Genomic DNA, 18769 nt, shown 5'->3' with positions numbered 1-18769 from the left:
AAAACAAATGAGGTGTTTTCCTTGAAATAAGAGCAGGATATTTTGCAAGGTATTTTTGTGTAAGGTTTCCAGCAACAATAGTCTATATGGAAAATAACTTGCCAATCCCAAAACAGTGAGAATTTAATGAAAAAGAGAAAATATCAGCTTTGTTAGTTTTTTCAGTTATCATTCTTTTTTTTTTGGAAAAACTACCTTGAAAATTTATAGGATAAAAAATTCAGTTTGGGTTGAAAATTGCACATTTCTTCTTTTTTCTTTTCAGACGGAGTCTTGCTCTGTTGCCAGGCTGGAGTGCAATGACATGATCTTGGCTCACTGCAACCTCTGTCTCCTGAGTTCAACCGATTCTCCTGCCTCAGCCTCCCGAGTAGCTGGGACTATAGGCGCATGCCACCACGCCCAGCTAATTCTTGTATTTTTAGTAGAGATGGGGTTTCCCCATGTTGGCCAGGATGGTCTTGAACTCTTGACCTTGTGATCCGCCCACCTCAGCCCCCCAGAGTTCTGGGATTACAAGTGTGAGCCATCGTGCCTGGCTGAAAACTGCACATTTCTACAGGTGAGATCATTTACACTATCTAGGATTGTAACACCCAGATCTGTACCTCTAGCTCATAGCGCTCACCTGACCTCCAGATCTATGAAGCTATCAGTGAACATTTCTGCACTTCCCACTCAGATGTCCCATAAGTTCCTCATAGGCACATGTCCCTACCTGGTCATTCAGATCAGAAACCAGAGAGTCCTTCCTGATGTTTCAAACTAGTTACCAGCAGATATGAACGTTAGTGATAACACAGCAGTTCTCGACAGGGTGATCCCCACTTTCAGGGGATATTTGGCAATATCTGGAGAAACTTTTGTTGTCACAATGAGGGATGGGGAGACTGCTATCGGCGTTTAGTGGGTAAAGATCAGGGATGCTGTTATATGTTCTATAATGCAAAGGGTAGCCCTTCACTACAAAGTATTATCTTGCTCATAATGTCAGCTGGGTCAAAGTTGAAAAAATCCTATCTTATCTTGAGTGTAAATTCTAAGCAAAATGGTGCATGTCACTGCACACTTCTATATGTTCAGTATCTGGACCACTGTATGGTACATACGTGATTACTGAATAAAGGAATGAGAAAATAATTTATACATTATTCTCTGTGTTTTTATCTTCACAGTGGAGCCTTGGTTCTTTTCTGGGCTGGACTATTTGTCCCTAATTGTTCTGTTTCCATGCTCCCAGGGCTGTATTTTACCTTTATAGATCAAGGGCCTGGAAAGTAGTAGAAAGGGGCTCAGTAAATCTCTGCTTTATAAATGAGCCTTAAAACAGGTCTTTAAAAAACCAACCAACCTACAAGAATTTTTGGCAGGTCTCTGTTAACTGCTAACATACTGATTCCATAAGAAAAATTCACCTGATGGTTTAGAATAGCTATGCTTGTTTGAATCAGTATGAATAAATTTGTCTGATCCTAGATCTATTTTATTTTATTCTATTTATTTTATTTTTTGAGACTCTGTCTCAAAAAATGAATTAGAGTGGCATGATCTTGACTCACTGCAGCCTCTGCCTCCTAGGTTCAAGCAATTCTTGTGCATCAGCCTCCCAAGGAGGTGGGATTACAGATGTGTGCCACCAAGCCTGGCTAATTTTTCTATTTTCTGTAGAGACAGGATTTCACCATGTTGGCAAGGCTGGTCTCAAACTCCTGACCTCAAGGGATCTGCCTGCCTTGGCCTCCCAAGGTGCTGGGATCATAAGGGTGAGCCACCATGCCCGCCCCCCAGATCCTTTTTATTTATAATTTTGTTGTCTGTCTGATTTTGTTTTTCCTTAACTTTGGCAGGAAGTTAGGAAGACCTGCACCACACCTGTGAAAGGCCAGTGGCCCTATCTTCTCTAATTCATTAACAAGCCATGATCATGTACTGACTCTTACCTTGGACAGCTGGGAACTGAGAACATTCATTTCTCCCTGTCTCATTTTCTTTAGACCTCCTTGAGCAAATCTCTAAGAGGCCGCTACCTTACCGAGAGATCCTGCTCCAACTCTAATGAAAAAAAAATCAAGGAAATTTGATCATTTGCCATAAAGGGATTGATATTTGGCAGGCAGTCTTAGAAATGAACTCAGACCTGCCTACTCTATCCCAGTTTGAACAAAATAACATCACAAATAATTATCTAAGCAAGTAACATATTTAAATAAAGTGGAGAATTTTATATATTTTTTGGTTACATGTAGAATAATATTTCCCCATCCCATTTCTAAAGTGAACAATAAAATGTAATTTGTTTTTATACTTAAAGACAATCAACACAGGGTATCCATTCCATGTCTTGATCTGGTTCCATCAAAAGCCCTTTCCTATAAGGTAAGGAAATGCCAAAAGTGAAGCTTCATCTGGCTCAGTATACAGAAGGTTTTCCTCTTTACAAGAGAATTTCTTCCAGTATCACCTTATTGTTATTGAAGTTTCAGTAACTTAAAGTGCTTCTCTCAGAGTTTCCAGCGTTCACTGTTTTATGGGACCAGTGAGTGGATCACTCAAACATTTGATGTTTGCAATACTGAAGACGGTACCTTGAGGAGTTACCCATCCTTCTCTCTTCAGAAAAGCCATGAGGGGAGGGTATCAATCGTGTAATCTGTGAATCAATCTTTCCTTAGAAAAGTTACCCCTCTTTGGTAAGTGAGTTGAATCTTTTCTGAATGCAAACAAGCTCCTCATTTTCTAAACTTCTGAATGTCTCACTTCAGTCTCCTCTGTTCACATAACTTCTCCACAGAACATCCACAGTAAAGGAATTTAGGCCTGTCTACCCCTCCCAGTTATGCTGACAGTAATATCAACCAACACCAACTTCCATTTGGAGTACAGTCATATTCACAGGGGAAGGAACTCCAGAGCATGGAGAGGCACAGTAAAATACTTGTTTGAAACCTCCACCTTTATGGCAGGGCTCTTACAGGGGTGTGTCAGTAGATATCAGAGTGGCTGATTAAACCACCACCTCATCAAGGCTTCTGCAAACATACAGGTGGTTGAGCTGACCCAATGTGACAAATTAAGCTGGCTTGGGCAATTAGCATCTCAGGATACAGTAATAAACTAAAGGTCCTTCTTCAAAATTAGTGAATTGCATTAGACTATAGAAAGCTAGGGAGAGAGATATCTTCCCAAAATATGGCTAAATTAAACTTCTTGTCAGCCAAAAGGCCGATTTCCTGTTAGCTTATAGGCGTATTTAATTTGGTTTACAATAAAGTTGGTACTCTTTGCCCTGAAAGCGAGACCCAATCCTACTTCTTAGTAATTGCTAAATTGGTGGTAGTTGTAGGTGGTGGCTGGGCACACAGATATAACGTGTACTGTTTTAAAAGCACAAAGACAATGTCACCATTTTGACCTATTTTTTTTTTTTTTTGAGACGGAGTTTCGCTCTTGTTACCCAGGCTGGAGTGCAATGGCGCAATCTCGGCTCACCGCAACCTCCGCCTCCTGGGTTCAGGCAATTCTCCTGCCTCAGCCTCCCGAGTAGCTGGGATTACAGGGACACACCACCGTGCCCAGCTAATTTTTTGTATTTTTAGTAGAGACGGGGTTTCACCATGTTGACCAGAATGGTCCCGATCTGCTGACCTCGTGATCCACCCGCCTCGGCCTCCCAAAGTGCTGGGATTACAGGCTTGAGCCACCGCGCCCGGCCCATTTTGAACTATTTTTAATCATCACATTCATTTTGGAATTTCATACAACATTTAAGGATAGCATGCCATTTTTAAACGTTTATCCAAAGGAGTATGGACCAAAAAGAAAAACTGACTCATGTGATGTAAGCAATCCTACTATAGCCCAGTCATGATACTGAGGATACAAGGCCATTCTGATACTAGTTAAGGTGAAAATGATCTGTGAAATGTGAAATAACCTCTTTAGCTTAAAGCTGGCAAAATCCAGAAATTAATATTTATCATTTAATGTAGATTTAACACCTCAGTCTCTGAATTAGAAACACACTGGAGAACAGCCCCCAGTGCCTTTGGAAAGAGAATTCCTGGCAAAACAGAAAGACGGGCACTCAAAATCTCTTCTAACATTCTTTCCTCCTCATGCCATGTCTTTCCTCTCCCCTCAAAAATACTTGGGTTAGAGAATGATCTGATATAATTAATTTATACCAGAGTATATAATCCAGGATCAAGTGTTCCTTCTTCCAGGGATATAAGCAATCTAAACCCTTTCCATAAGTGGAGGTAGAAGGCTCGATTTAGAACTAGGTTTAATTTCCAGTTCTGCTACCTACTTCCTGTGTGGCCTGCGCACAAGACAACCTCCATGGACCTCAGTTTTCTGATCTATGATGTGGAGGGTAATAAACATTTTGCTTATGGCACAGTTACATGCATAAAACTAATTCAACACATTTTTATTGAATGCCTACTGAATCAACAGGTATTGTTCTACATAGCTGAGATTAAAGGAGTGACATCAAAACAGACGTTTCGTGCTTATTGACCTGCATGCTAAATGGGGATAGAGAAACATAATGAACGAATAAACAAAGAAATACATAATATCAAGAGGGAGAAGTGCTATACCAAAAAGTCAAATATAGTGATGGTTGTGAGGAAGTTTATAGGGAATCTAAGGAAGTTGGAATTTGTCATCCAAGAGCCTCTCTGAAAAGGTGACATTTGAGCAGAGACATTAAGGGACAAACGAAGTGAGTCATGTGAATTTCTGGGTGGCATACAAATGCAGGCAGAAGGAAGAACAAATGGAAAGGCTTGTGAAGAAGCATTCTTTGAGTATCTGAGTAAAAAGTGATGTTTGGCAACTCTGAAAAGTATTCTGTGGATGGGGTGGTTCTATATGGTTTTGTAAGCTTTTCTTCAGGAGCTGGGAATCACTGAAGGGTTTAAGCAAATAATTTACATAATCTGATACATTGTAAAAGGAAGCTTTAGGTTGGGCATGGTGGCTCACACCTGTAATTCCAGCACTGGGACGCTGAGGTGGGCAGACTACTTGAGCTCAGGAGTTCGAGACCAGCCTGGGTACCATGGTGAAACCCCATCTCTCCCAAAAATACAAAAAGGCTGGGCACGGTGGCAAATGCCTGGTCCTAGCCACTTGGGAGGCTGAGATGAAAGAATTGCTGGCGGCTGCAGTGAGATCACATCACTGGATTCCAGCCAAAAAAAATAAAAAAGGAATCTTTCAGTGTAGGAGTGTACTGTAGGAAGAATAAGGGTGGAACCAGGAAGACCACATAGATTTCCACAATCATTTGTGGAAATAATTTGAGGTAGAAGAAAAGCTAATGGTGGTTTGGGCCAAAGAGTTTCTATGGAACGGTGGTGAGAAATGTCTAGATTCTAGATTTATTTTCAAGATTGAGCCAGTGGGACTGGGTCTGGCTAGCTGTGGAAGAGGAGTCAAGGATGACTGTAACTGTAAAGCTTTTAGTTTCAGCAACTGGAAAAATAGAGCTGACATGGAATCGGGTAATCAATAATTTGCTTCTGGATTTGTTAAGTTTGCGATGACTACTGGATGTTCAACTAGAGATGTCAAACAGGCAATTCAAAATCTAAGAAAGGACTTTATCCACGGCCAAGCTTTATATGAATGCACAAACTCGGGTTAAAAATAAGTCAATTCATGCTATTCCATGAAAACTGTGTGTTCTCTAACCAAGGCCTGAATAGTTGGGTTTACACACATAAATCACTGCTCTTTCTGAAAATTCTGGGAAACACATTCAATTTTCTTCTTTGAGCAGTAGCAGCAACAATAAAAACTAGTACAAAATAATAATAATAACCTAGAAGGGATACAGTTGTAGAACTCATTGTGGAACTTCAGTTACAGATCCCTCTGTGACTTTCAAATGCTGAACATCACTGTTTCTTACTGTAACTAATTAGTGACCCTATTTATAAGTAGCCTTGACCCATCAATTTAAGGTTAAAATCTAATGGGAAAAATAAAGATTTTGAAAACCTGAAGACCTATCTATTTCACTCTTCAAAAGCAGTTAAGGCCTTCTGCATTAGCTGGCATTAGTAAGCAACCTACAGTTAGACTTTATAAAAACAACAAACTTCTAAACTAATATGCTCTGAACTGATCTCTAGGATTTCAAAATATGCATGCTAAAATCTGTAGTGAAAGAACAAATTATATTTAAAAAGATTTTGAATATCATTCTCAATTTCACTTAGAGATACTTTATTAATGTGTGTAATTTTTTTGTCTTGTTTTATAAAACACCTGAGCCACAAATTTTATCACCAGCAGATACTATCTTCATGCCATTACCAAAGAAAAGAATGTTTTCCAGTAACAGGAACATGACACAGCATGTCTAACCTGTGCATAAGTTGCCTGAAATACTGAAAATAAAAAACAAACATGCCTGATTCTTTCGCCTACCTAATTCCAAATCTATTTGGAATGAACACTTATTTTTTATGTCCTGTCCAGATCCACAGGGAGACAGAAAAAGCCAAATTAAGATGTATACCCCTATGTATTTCTACTGAAAAGACAAATATCTGATCTGTTCCCTAACAGGACTCCTTAGTGAGGATGAATTTCTAAGACAGGCCAGGTGTGGTGGCTCATGCTTGTAATCCTAGCACTTTGGGAGGCTGTGGGTGGATCACCTGAGGTAAGGAGTTTGAGATCAGCCTGGTCAACATGGCAAAACCCTGTCTCTACTAAAAATATAAAAAATTAACCAGGTATGTTGGCTGGCACCTGTAATCCCAGCTACTCAGGAAGCTGAAGCATGAGAATCACCTGAACCCAGGAGGTGGAGGCTACAGTGAGCAGAGATTGTGCCACTTTACTCCAGCCTGGGCAAAAGAGTGAAAGTCTGTCTCAAAAAAAAAAAAAAAAAAGAAAGAAAAAAGCAATGTCTACCTTAAAAACAAAGATTTGAATTATAACATTAAAACATATGCCCACACTAAAAAATGGTATAAAAAGGTTTTCTACGCCCTAACAGTTCATTACACTTTTCTTTTTGGCCATAATGTAGTATTCCTAAATGGAGTTCTATTAAACAGGTATTTTCCCAGATAATATTATCATTGGTGGTTAAGTACTCAACTGAAGACCTGGCATCAAATGCAATGGACAATTACAAGAAAACATACCATGTAAGATGCCTTACCTACTTTGAAACAGTAAAATGGTGCTATAGGTTAAATAAAAGGCATACATATAATAATTATATAAGTAATTCAATGTACTAAAAATTGCACTGAAAGATAGCATTTGAAAAATACTAGTACTCAACCTATTTAAAACTAGAATATTAAGTGTAATGAACATTATTTACCCAGGTAATAATAGTTGTTTTGCTTGCCTTATTAGAATTTAGGCAAATTCTGGGAGAAATTACTAGAACAAGCTCATCTCTGATTTTTAAAAATTGAGTAGTGGAATATGGGGTGTTCAAACGGATCAAGCCCTACTGTGAAAAAGCTCCTGCAATGAGAAGGGGCATCCCAAATCATTCCTCTAATATTTAAAAGCTACATTTGATCTCTGTAGTATTTAGAAGTCTCCATCAAAGGTTCTATTTGTGAGAATTTGGAAAAAATAATCTCGTGAACTCCATCATGCTATGGACTAATTTTATGGTATGTATATCCACACAAATAACCAACAGACAGCTCATTAGATGTATTTATAAGCCTCTGCTCTTACCAGTAATTTCCCCTGACACCTACTGCTTCCCTGGTTCACTCTTCAGAGTATTGAAAAATGTTGCAGGAATCAAAATGCATGGCTAATGTGGAAATAAAAAGAGCAAAGGGGAGAAAAAAAACCCAAGACAACCTGAAACATGTACTATTTAAAATAACAGGACACTAGAAAGGCATGGAGATGTTACATCAAAACTATTAATAATGGAAGTATTTGTTTTACTTAATAGCCTTCACTACACCGCAATTTTTTTTCTCCCACAAGTAACACATCTGTCTATAAAATCTAATTTCTAAAACTGATATAGAGGTGATAATTTGCTTTTAAAAACTTACCACAGATTTCTATTAAATGTGCATTTGAGGGCCGGGTGCGGTGGCTCAAGCCTATAATCCCAGCACTTTGGGAGGCCGAGGCGGGTGGATCACGAGGTCAAGAGATCGAGACCATCCTGGTCAACATGGTGAAACCCCGTCTCTACTAAAAATACAAAAAAATTAGCGGGACGCGGTGGCGCGTGCCTGTAATCCCAGCTACTCAGGAGGCTGAGGCAGGAGAATTGCCTGAACCCAGGGGGCGGAGGTTGCGGTGAGCTGAGATCGCGCCATTGCACTCTAGTCTGGGTAACAAGAGTGAAACTGGGTCTCAAAAAAAAAAAAAAAGTGCATTTGAATTGTGGTTCTAGGTACCGAAGATTGATTTTTTTTTTTTTCTCCTTAGAGATTGTCTAAGTCCAATACATTATGTGGAGGTATTCAATTATTTCTTGTTAAAATTCTTGACAGGCAGTAACTCAGTTTTTTCTTGAACACTCCTAGTAAAGGGAAGTGTGGTGCCTCAGAAGCAGAGCTACTCACAAGTTGACGGTCCAACTACAGGTCAGATTTTCCTAATAAAAAATTGAAATCTACTTCCCTGTAACTGACACACTCCTGCTTCTATTTTTGTCCTATCCAACTATCCTGGATAAAGTCCAACCCCAACCCACACCACAGTCCCTGAAACGTTTGAGGACAGATAAAGCATTCCTCCCATGCCCTAGTTTTACTAGTAAACTTCTCCAGGCGGTAGAGGCTGACAAATAAAGGTCCTCACATCCCTTGCAGTACAACAGATACTCCAGGTGACTTATGGGCTGGTCTAAAGTAGAAAAGAAATGTATAAGGGTCCCATCCAGTAAAGGGAGAAGATAAGTATTAGATTTACTATAGCTTTGTCATTGAAAACCTACAAAATGCAAGCTCTGGGTGGTCACCAGTGCCACCAGCCCTGACAGCTTGAATAAAATGTATTGTGTAATGGTGGAAGGAGTATGGGTTTTGGAGCCAGGCTTTCCAGGTTGAAATCCTTACACCACAATTTGCTTGATGCATAATGCTGGATAAGTTACATAGTTCCTCTGACCTTGATTTCCTCATTGAGGATAATTACAGTTACTACTTTTTGCTTTGGTAACACTATTTAAGCATCAATGGAAAGGAAGGAAGAAAGGAAGAGCAGGGGGAAGGAAGAGGAGGGAGGGGAGTTATAGAAAGTCATGGTGAAGGTCTAGTCTTATTCTTGTTTTATACTGTTTATTCCAACCTACAATGCAAACAAGTTTTTTGTCCCTGTGCATTATGAAGTTAAGTCAGGATCAAATGAGAATTGTTTCTTGGTAGCCAAAACATGGTGTCTTCAGGGTCATTTTCTTTTGCCATAGTGGAGAACAGATGCTAATAGAGATGACATAATATTTAGACGAGTCAAACTTCTGACTTACAGGCAGTAGAAAAAAATGTGAAGACTTTCTAAAGTATATAATCTTGGCTTAAATAAGTGAGAGTTCTTTCATGTTCTGATTTCACTGTACTCTTGCACATCAGACATAAACATAAATGACTTTTCCTTAATCAGTTTCATTAATGAACTATTATAAATACTTTACTGAATTTTCTTAACACCATTTTGAAGTCTCTGTGGGTCACACTTTCCATACTAGTCCATGTGTACTACATGTGAGCAGCTGAACTCTAGAGACAGCAAAACTCAAAGCTCCATAGCTAGTGCTATAAACCTTGCCCTGGGGAGGCTTCCTCTGCCTTTAGCCTGACTCTTCTGCTTAGCTTGCTTGAGCTCTGACTCAAGACTATGTCTGATTCTCTGAGTTCTGGTACTAACCCTGGCCCAAACTTATGCCCCCATTTTCATCCATAAAACATGGTGTTTTATGTTAAAGTGCATAACAAAGAAAGGAGATAATGAGGAGAAAAAGGAGGAAAAAAAGCAACAAAATTAGTAAAAAGCGGGAGTGGAGGAATAATCTACAATTTTTTATGTTGTTTCATTTTATACACTATCAGTCTTGGGAAGCTGTGTGTGACAATAGAATAGACATGCGTCCCTAGAAATGTATATTTAAAAATAAGTATATGTATCTAGAAATATAATGCATATTGCTAAAAATCAATGAAAACTTCATACTGACCTTAGGGGGTTTAAACGGATAGTCTGGTGAAAAGGTAATGTCAAGAAAGAACACCCCTCCTTCATAGACAGATCCTGGGGGTCCCAATATAGTTGACCTCCATTCATAAATGTTGTCTCCTTTGGGTCCAGCACTGAAATAAGACATATAAATGCAACGTGCTTAGAAATTACATAAAGGCTAGAATTTAACAAAATCTATTTATGATACCAAATTGAGCAGTTCCATAAAAACACAAAAAGTTAATCAGTTAATTTTCTGCTAAGATTCATATTGTCAATATTGTCATTATCCTATAAGTGAAATACATTGGTATTACTTAATACAAGAAGACCAAGATCCTCTTTTGCCACTTACAACCTTAAGCCTATAGAATAAGAGTACAAAGGCCATGGGCCAGAGGTAGAAACACAAATGTTTAATAAAAGCTTGAAATTACTTGTGATGTCAAAGACAAAATTTCAAAGTTAGAAGGGCCGCTGGGGAATGACTAGTCTGATCCCTTTGTTAACAACTGAGAACACAAAGGAGGTTCAATGTTCATCATACAGAGTCTCTGCTCAAATAATCATATCCCACCTGAACCTTCCTTTCCTTCTCTCCGCTTCCTGACAAATACGTCATGACCAGTGAGTTCTGCAGATAAGATGTATCATTTTGTTTTATAAATGTGTTTTGTAACTATTGCTTCTTTCCACCCTACCTCGAAGTTGCTTATGGAACAGGTTGTGCCTTGTCCTTAGTGCCTCCTAAGTCAATATGTCGGATGATGAAGAATTAATAGCAAAGAAAGTGAAGAAGCCACATGGCTAACAGCAGTGCACCTATGTCTCTGAGTTCAGGTAATTCTGTTGAAAAAAAAATCGCCCATGTGATTCAGCTGAACTGCATTAGTTCTCTCAGGTGAAAAGACGGGCAAATTGAGATTAGGATTAACTTTCCAGTGTTCTTTTTGTTTCATCTAACGATTACCTACATGTAATAATAATAGAATACTAGAGATTCTCCTCACACCTTGTAACAAAGTAGGAAACTCTACTAAGATGCGTGGGAAAGACTTTATTGCCAAGAAAGATTCAGCTTCTTTTCCCTCTTATTTTGAAATGAGTGTATATCTATAGAAAATTCATTATTGAGCAGCCATTTTATCACAAATAGCCATTTGTAATTAAAAAAAAAACTCCATAAACTTAGCAAAAGTGGAATAGAGGGAAACTTCTTTAACCTGATAAAGAACATCTATCAAAAACCTCACATCAACTATTGTATTCAATGGTAAATATTAAAAGCACTCCTTTTAAACTGATGAACAAGACAAGCATGGCAGTTATCTCCATCTCCAATCAGTACTGTACTAGAGATCAAATTTATCAAAGTATGAAAAACAATCTGTATTGGAACAGAAGAAATAAAATAGTATTTGCAGTATTTAGGTTCACAGAAAAAAATCCCAAATATATATACACCATATTAAACTTAATAAAAGAGTTTAGTAAAATTGTTAGATATAAGATCAATATTCAAATATCAACTTATCACTAGAAAATGTATTTTTCTGAGACAGGGTCTCACTATGTTGCCCAGGCTAGTCTTGAACTCCTGGGCTAAAGCTCTTTATGGAGAAATTTATATAAAACTTACTGAAAAATACTCATAAGAGTTAAATAAATGGAGAGAGATACCAAGTTTATGGGTAGGGAGACCTGATATCTGATGTCAATTTCCCCAAACGCATCCACTACAATTTCAATTAAAAAGTCCAGGCCAGGTGCAGTGGCTCATGCCTATAATCCCAGCCCTTTGGGAGGCTGAGGTGGGCAGATCATGAGGTCAAAAGATTGAGACCATCCTGGCCATGGTGAAACCCTGTCTCTACTAGAATACAAAAAAATCAGCCAGGTGTGGTGGCATGTGCCTGTAGTACCAGTTACTTAGGAGGCTGAGGCAAGGGAATCACTTGAGCCTGGAATATGGAGGTTGCAGTGAGCCAAGATCCCACCATTGCACTCCAGCCCGGCAACAGAGCAAGACTCAATTTAAAAACAAAACAACAACAACAACAAAAAAAACCCAACTGTTTTTTAAAACCAGAACTCAACAAGTTGATTTTAAAATTTGTTTGGAAGCTAAAAGAAATTCCTCAAACCTTTCCAGATATGTATGAAAACCTGATTTATGTCAACTGATGGGACTAGGACAAGTTTTTATATGTGAAAAACAGAGAAACTGTTTAACCCTCAATAAATATACAAACTCGGTTGCTGATCAATTAACTATTTAAATGCAAAAGTCAAAATTTTAAAGTTGGACTGAAGAGAGTGATAAGGCAAGCCACAAACTGAGAAAAGATATTTAGAGATACCTGGATCATATAAAAGTGACCAAATTCTAGTGTTGAGAATACACAAGTTCCTAAGAATTAATTAAAAAAAGACAAACTCTATTTAAAAAGACACAAACATTTCCAAAAAAAGGGAAACACGAATGACCAATAATCATATGAAAAATGCTCAATCTCATCAAAATCAGGGAAATGAAACTGATAATCACATTTTGATAATATTATTTTACAAAATACATAGGCAAAAAAAAAAAAAAATCCTGACAGAACCACACGTTGAAGAGGATGTGGAAAAACAAGAAACTCCTATGTACTGCTGATGAGTGTGAGTAATCACTCTGGATAAGAATATAGGCTCATCTAGTTAAGCTGAATATAAAGTTGACCCCTGAAAAACAATAATATAAAGTTGATCCCTAAAGGTCTGTATTGCGTGGTCCACTTACACACAATTTTTTCCCAAGAAAATACACTAGAAAAATTTGAGATTTGTGACAATTTGAAAAAACTCACTGACAAACCACTAGCCTTTCCATATTTCTATATTGAAAAATTAAGAAAAAGGAATGTCATGAGTGCACGAAATATACGTAGATACTAGTTTTTCTTATCATTTACTACAAGAAAATATATACAAATCTCTTATGAAGTTAAAATTACACACCCAAACCATACATAATGCCATGTGCAGTTAAAAGAAAGGTAAGCAAACACAAACATATAGAAATGTCATAACTGCATAAAAGTAACTGTAGCACATACTATACTACTGTAATAATTCTGTAACCACCTCCTGTTGCTGTTGCAATGAACTCCACTATTGCCAATAGCTGCTTAAAATACCTAAAATGCCATGTGACAAAAGTCATCTCTGCATGAGCAATTCATCTCTCCAGCAAATTGCGTATTGTGGCAAAAAGTGCTCTCTTTCGCATATTTTTCATTGTTCATTGTGTTTATGCAATACCGTAAATCTTAAATAACACCCAAGGGAGCCACATGAAAGGCCAGTAGTGATTCTGGAAGTGCTCTCAAGAAGCAGAGAAAAGTCATGCCATTACAAGAAGAAGTTGAATTACTTGATATACACTGCAGACTGGGGTCTGTAGTTGTGGTTAGCTGCCATTTCATCTAGTAAACAGATGATGTAAACTTAGGGTATTAATAAACACAGTAAAATACTGTAAATGCTTTTTTTCTTATTACTTTCTTACTAATATTTTCTTTTTTCTAGCATATGTTACTATAAGAATACAGCATATAATACACATAACATGCAAAATATGTGTTAAATATTTATGTTATGAATACGGCTTCTTGTCAACAATAGGGTAATATTAGTAGTCAAATTTGGAGGAAGTCAAAAGTTATACATGAATTTTTGATGGCAAAAGGGGTTGGTACGTCTAACCCCTGACTTGTTCAAGGGTCAACTGTACACCTATTTTACAACATAGCAATCATACCACAGAGAAACTTTTACATGTGTGTACCACCAGAAGACACTGAGAGGAATGTTTATAGAAGCACTATTTATAATAGCAAAATTGGAGACAACACAGATGGCCACTGACAGAAAAATGGGTAAATCCACCCAAAGGAATACTATACAGCAGTGAAAAATAGACAGATTAACATGAAGGAATCTTAAAAATATATTGAATAAAAAATTAAGTCCTAAAAGAATATATACAATATGATACTATTTCTACAAAGCTCAAAACAAGCAAACAAGGAAACATATTATTGAGAGAGACATAAATACAAGGTAAGGAAAGAAAACAAGTAAGAAATAAAAACAGTTTGGAAGAGTGGTTTCCTGGGTGGGAGCAGAGGTTGGAGAAGCGGCACACTGGAGCTTCGGTGGTTCTGGATATGTTTTACTTCTCAGTGTGTGCAGTGGATTCAGGTGCTTTCTGTTTTATTACTAGGTTTTCTAACCTACTAATGTGTTAGGTATGTTATTACATATGTACCCATTTTTATATTAGGAAAAATTATGTCAAAAGTCCATCAATATGGTGAGAAAAGCAAGCTGCTGCATATGTGCAGTGTAAATCCTACTGTATAAATTGAAAACAGACCCTACTGTTTGAATATTTTATATTGTTTATGTACACATATCTATGTCAAAGTCTTTTAAGAAATGATCTGGAAAGATAAGCCTAAATTCATGATAGTGGTTGTGAGAAAAACAAGGGATGAGGTGGAGTGGGAAGATGGGAGAAAATAGATGTAGAGATGGGAAATGAAGCAGAGTGAAATTTTATTTCTAGTGTTTGATTTCTCTTATTTAAAGTAAGATAAAATAAAATCACAGTTATCCTAGCTTACTGCAAAGGGCTGAAATACATTGAGAAGCAGTGGTGCAAGGGATCAGAGTACAGCATTCCTCCCTCATACCACCTCCTTCTGAGGCTGGCAATGAGGCACAGACAGAATATATTCAGCCCAGATGACAATAAAGCTTTGGCAACAACAGCCTCTTGTTGCCAGACAAGCTCACTCACTTAGATGAATAATACACATGGTTAAGCCCTGAGCTATAATTAAACCCAATATGAACAGATAAGCTTATCAGAAGGAAGAGCTAAACAATAGAGAAGATTATAGGTTTATAGTTACAACATTACTTCAAGGTAGATGAATAAATTCAGTTAAAAAACACATACAGGAGAGTGTATATAGCTATGAAATAACGTACACAAACACATTCAGCAAATACCAACCTATAATTTCTTTTTTTTTTTTTGAGATGGAGTTTTGCTCTTGTTACCCAGGCTGGAGCACAATGGTGTGACCTTGGCTCACCGCAACCTCTGCCTCCTGGGTTCAGGCAATTCTCCCGCCTCAGCCTCCTGCAACCTATAATTTCTAAGTCACTTTGAGAAATCTTAAAATGGCCTCCTAAGAATGGTAACCATAGCAAGTTATAAGATACAGGTTAAATAAGGAGTCACCACCAAATAGTGTGGCTGAGGAAGGGGCTCTGAAGACAGCACTATCTCACCAAGAAGGGTGACGTCTGCAGATAACATAAACTCAATTTGTGCCCATTCCAAGTTTTATTTGGCTCTCAGTCAGAACTCCAAGTTTTATTGGTTCTTTGAAGTCAGTCAGCTGTCTATGTAGTTATTAACAGTGGACCAAAATATCACAGCTAATATTATCACTCTGAATTGGTTTATGCTGTCAAAGTGTGGCTCTTTAAGAAACCTTAGCCGGTAGCAACAAACAGTCTTGAAAACAGACATATCTTTTAAAATGCATATAAAACTAGCCCGTAATGACAGCAGCTTGGGAAGCCAAGGTGGTGGATCATTTGAGGCCAGGAGTTCAAGACTAGCCTGGCCAACTTGGTAAAACTCTCTTTACTAAAAGAAAAAAAAATACAAAAATTAGCTGGGTGTGGTGGTGGGTGCCTGTAATTTCAGCTACTCCGGAGGCTAAGGCAATGAGGCAGGAGAATTGCTTGAACCTGGGAGGTGGAGGTTGCAGTGAGCTGAGATCATGCCACTGCAGTTCAGACTGGGTGGCAGAGTGAGACTCTTAAAAAAAAAAAGCATATAAAACTAATACTATTTTTTTCATATAAAAATTGGGTTTTAGCAACCTGGACTCTTGCAACATTTTAGAAATGGTATATCTGTACCACTTTCAATCCCAAAGCTTACAACAGTGGTTCTTGAACTGCACAGCCCTATGTCCCAATCCTATTTTGATATGCACCAGTTGAGAACACAACATCTAAAACTTTGCTGTATAATATGGCAGTCATGAGGCTATTAAGCACTTGAAATGTGGCTAGGGCAAATTGAAATGTGCTGTATGTGTAAAATACATATGAAATTTTGAAGACAATGCAAAAGAAAGTCAAATATTTCATTAATTACTATTTGCCTATTAATTTAATAATTATTAATTATTAATAATTACTTAAATTATTATATAATTATAATAAATAAATACATGTTGAAATAATACTTGGAATACATTGAGCTAAAAATGTATTAAAAATATACTTCACCTATTTATTTTTTTCTTCTTTTAATGTAGCTACCAAGAAATTTAAATTTACATAACATGGCTCACATCATATTCTGTATTATGAATCAAGAAGTGAGAAAGAGATGCTGTAGACTCTTTTATACTTTTAATGATCACTTATCTCTCAAGGTGATCAAATAAAATTTAGTGCCAGAGGACACTTGCAGTATGGGGCAGTGATAAAGAACATAAATGGGTTCTAGAGTCAGACTAAGTTGTGTGAATCCTAGCCTTGGCATTTAAAATCTATTAGGACCTGGGTAAATACATAATTTTTCTATTTTTTAGTTTCCTCGACTGCAAAATGAGATAATTATATCAGCAAATTTGTAAATTTTTAGAATTGTACTCAGAGAACCACAGAACTTGGACAATAGTAACCCTCCAAATGTCAATTGCTATTGTGGTTGCTGTTATGTGTTGTAGATGATACAGAAGTTCACTCAAAGAGGTTGACTGCTTAGTGAATTTATAAGAATGGTTTCAGAACTGGAAAATCAGGCTACCAAGATATGTACATCAAAAAATAATAATAATGATTCTGTAACTTAATTTTTTATGATGTGTATTTAGATATAGCAGAATTTTAGAAATCATCTAAATCCACTGCTGCCACTTTTAGGAAATCCAAATTATCAATGAATAGAGTGTTTCTTTAATATCAGGATTTTCAGGTATGAGGTTATTTAGTAATGTTTTCCCACTTGCAACATTCTGAAAATGATCAATTCCCTCGTTTTTTTTTGTTAAGATTTTATTTTTTAAACAAACAAAAAAACCCCCAAAGCTTTCACAGTTAAATTTCAAAACAAAAACACAATGAGATAAATCTTTTAGAATGTAAAATATCAGCAAATTATAATTTGGCTGAATGCCCAAGGTTGCTGCTTCAGGAAAAATTCACAACAGAATCAAACTGTGTTCAGCTTTCCGTGCTGCAGCCTACGGTGGATGAGACCCTATATACAGCTGAAATATTATATACAATAAAAATCATATAAAGAATTAGGCTCTCACAGTTTTTACTTAAGATCATAAGATGCTTTAAATATACTGAATACTTTCAATCTGCTGTGCCACATCTGTGATTCTAAGACTGAGAGTTTTTAGCTGTGCCTACTGCATTTTCACTTAACACCGACTTTGGGACAGGTAAAGAGGAAGGATGCCTAAGCCATGTTGGGATTCTGGCTCCATAGAAAGAGTGGGTCTGGCATGCCACCACTTTTCAATTTACCTGTCTGTGCCTCAATCCCTTCGTAAGTAAAATGAGATAATGGTATCTCAAAAGAAAGTAAAATATCTCATTAGCAGTTTTAATAATTACTATTACCTATTTAATCATAATTACAGGTTGAAATGGTGGGCTAAAAATGTATTAAGATAAAATTCACCTATTTCTTTTTCTTTTTTTTATATGTGGCTACTAGGACATTTAAAATTACATACATAGCTCACATTACATTTCTACATCATGAATCAAAGAAGTTGGGAGGTCATTGGGAGGTTTAATGATATTATTACAAAAAAAGAATCCTGCTTGAACATAGCAAATGCTGAATAAATATTAACTATGTATATTGTAAGTCTAAATCTTGATTGAAGGGATTATAATTTATGGTATAACTAGAAGAAATCAAAGGGGAATGGCTTATTGAAATTAGTATTTATGGGATAAGATAGCTAAAAATAAAGTTTTAGCTGCAATAGGTACCTAAACTGTTTGTTTAAAAAAAGCTATGTATACTACACAGCAAGTGAGATTGCTGTTAATCTGACAACCCAGTGAAATTCTCTTAAAGTAAGTGTGTGATTGACCAGGTAGGAAGTATCTTTTCTGAAGAACAGATAGGAGCTCTCAGTTCCTGTAAGGTCAGTCCAGGGAACTGATCTGAAATTACCAGGGATGGGGTAGTGAGAAGATGAGGGGATTTTTCAAAAGCTTTAGTAATCCTTGCTTACAAGCGGAGTCCATGTAACTGAATTCATCCTTCCACTGGGGAAGTACATTGTTGACATTCACATGATATACTGTACCTATGTCCAAAGCCCCTTTGGAAGCTAGCTGCAGGGATATTGAGCTTTTGGCATACAACACAATAATGAAGGCGTTTCTCTAGTGTCAGTCTCCCTCTAATTTAGGGTTCTACTCCACTTCGTTTGTCCTCTTCGATGTCTGCCTACTT

General features: G+C 37.2%; 1 protein-coding gene across 1 annotated transcript in view; it reads right to left on the bottom strand.

Moving 5' to 3' along the window:
• Positions 1-18769, bottom strand: part of UBE2E2 (ubiquitin conjugating enzyme E2 E2) — a 389452-nt gene that overhangs the window by 90836 nt on the left and 279847 nt on the right. The window contains exon 4 of the mRNA XM_035277851.3: positions 10196-10328. Within this exon, the coding sequence (XP_035133742.1) occupies positions 10196-10328 (133 nt within the window). The remainder of the gene's footprint in view (positions 1-10195; positions 10329-18769) is intronic.

The sequence above is a fragment of the Callithrix jacchus genome, chromosome 17 (genome assembly GCF_049354715.1).
Source record: "Callithrix jacchus isolate 240 chromosome 17, calJac240_pri, whole genome shotgun sequence".
Classification (NCBI taxonomy): Eukaryota; Metazoa; Chordata; class Mammalia; order Primates; family Cebidae; genus Callithrix; species Callithrix jacchus.
Note: the sequence above shows the minus strand (reverse complement) of the source record. Positions and strands in the feature narration are given on the sequence as shown.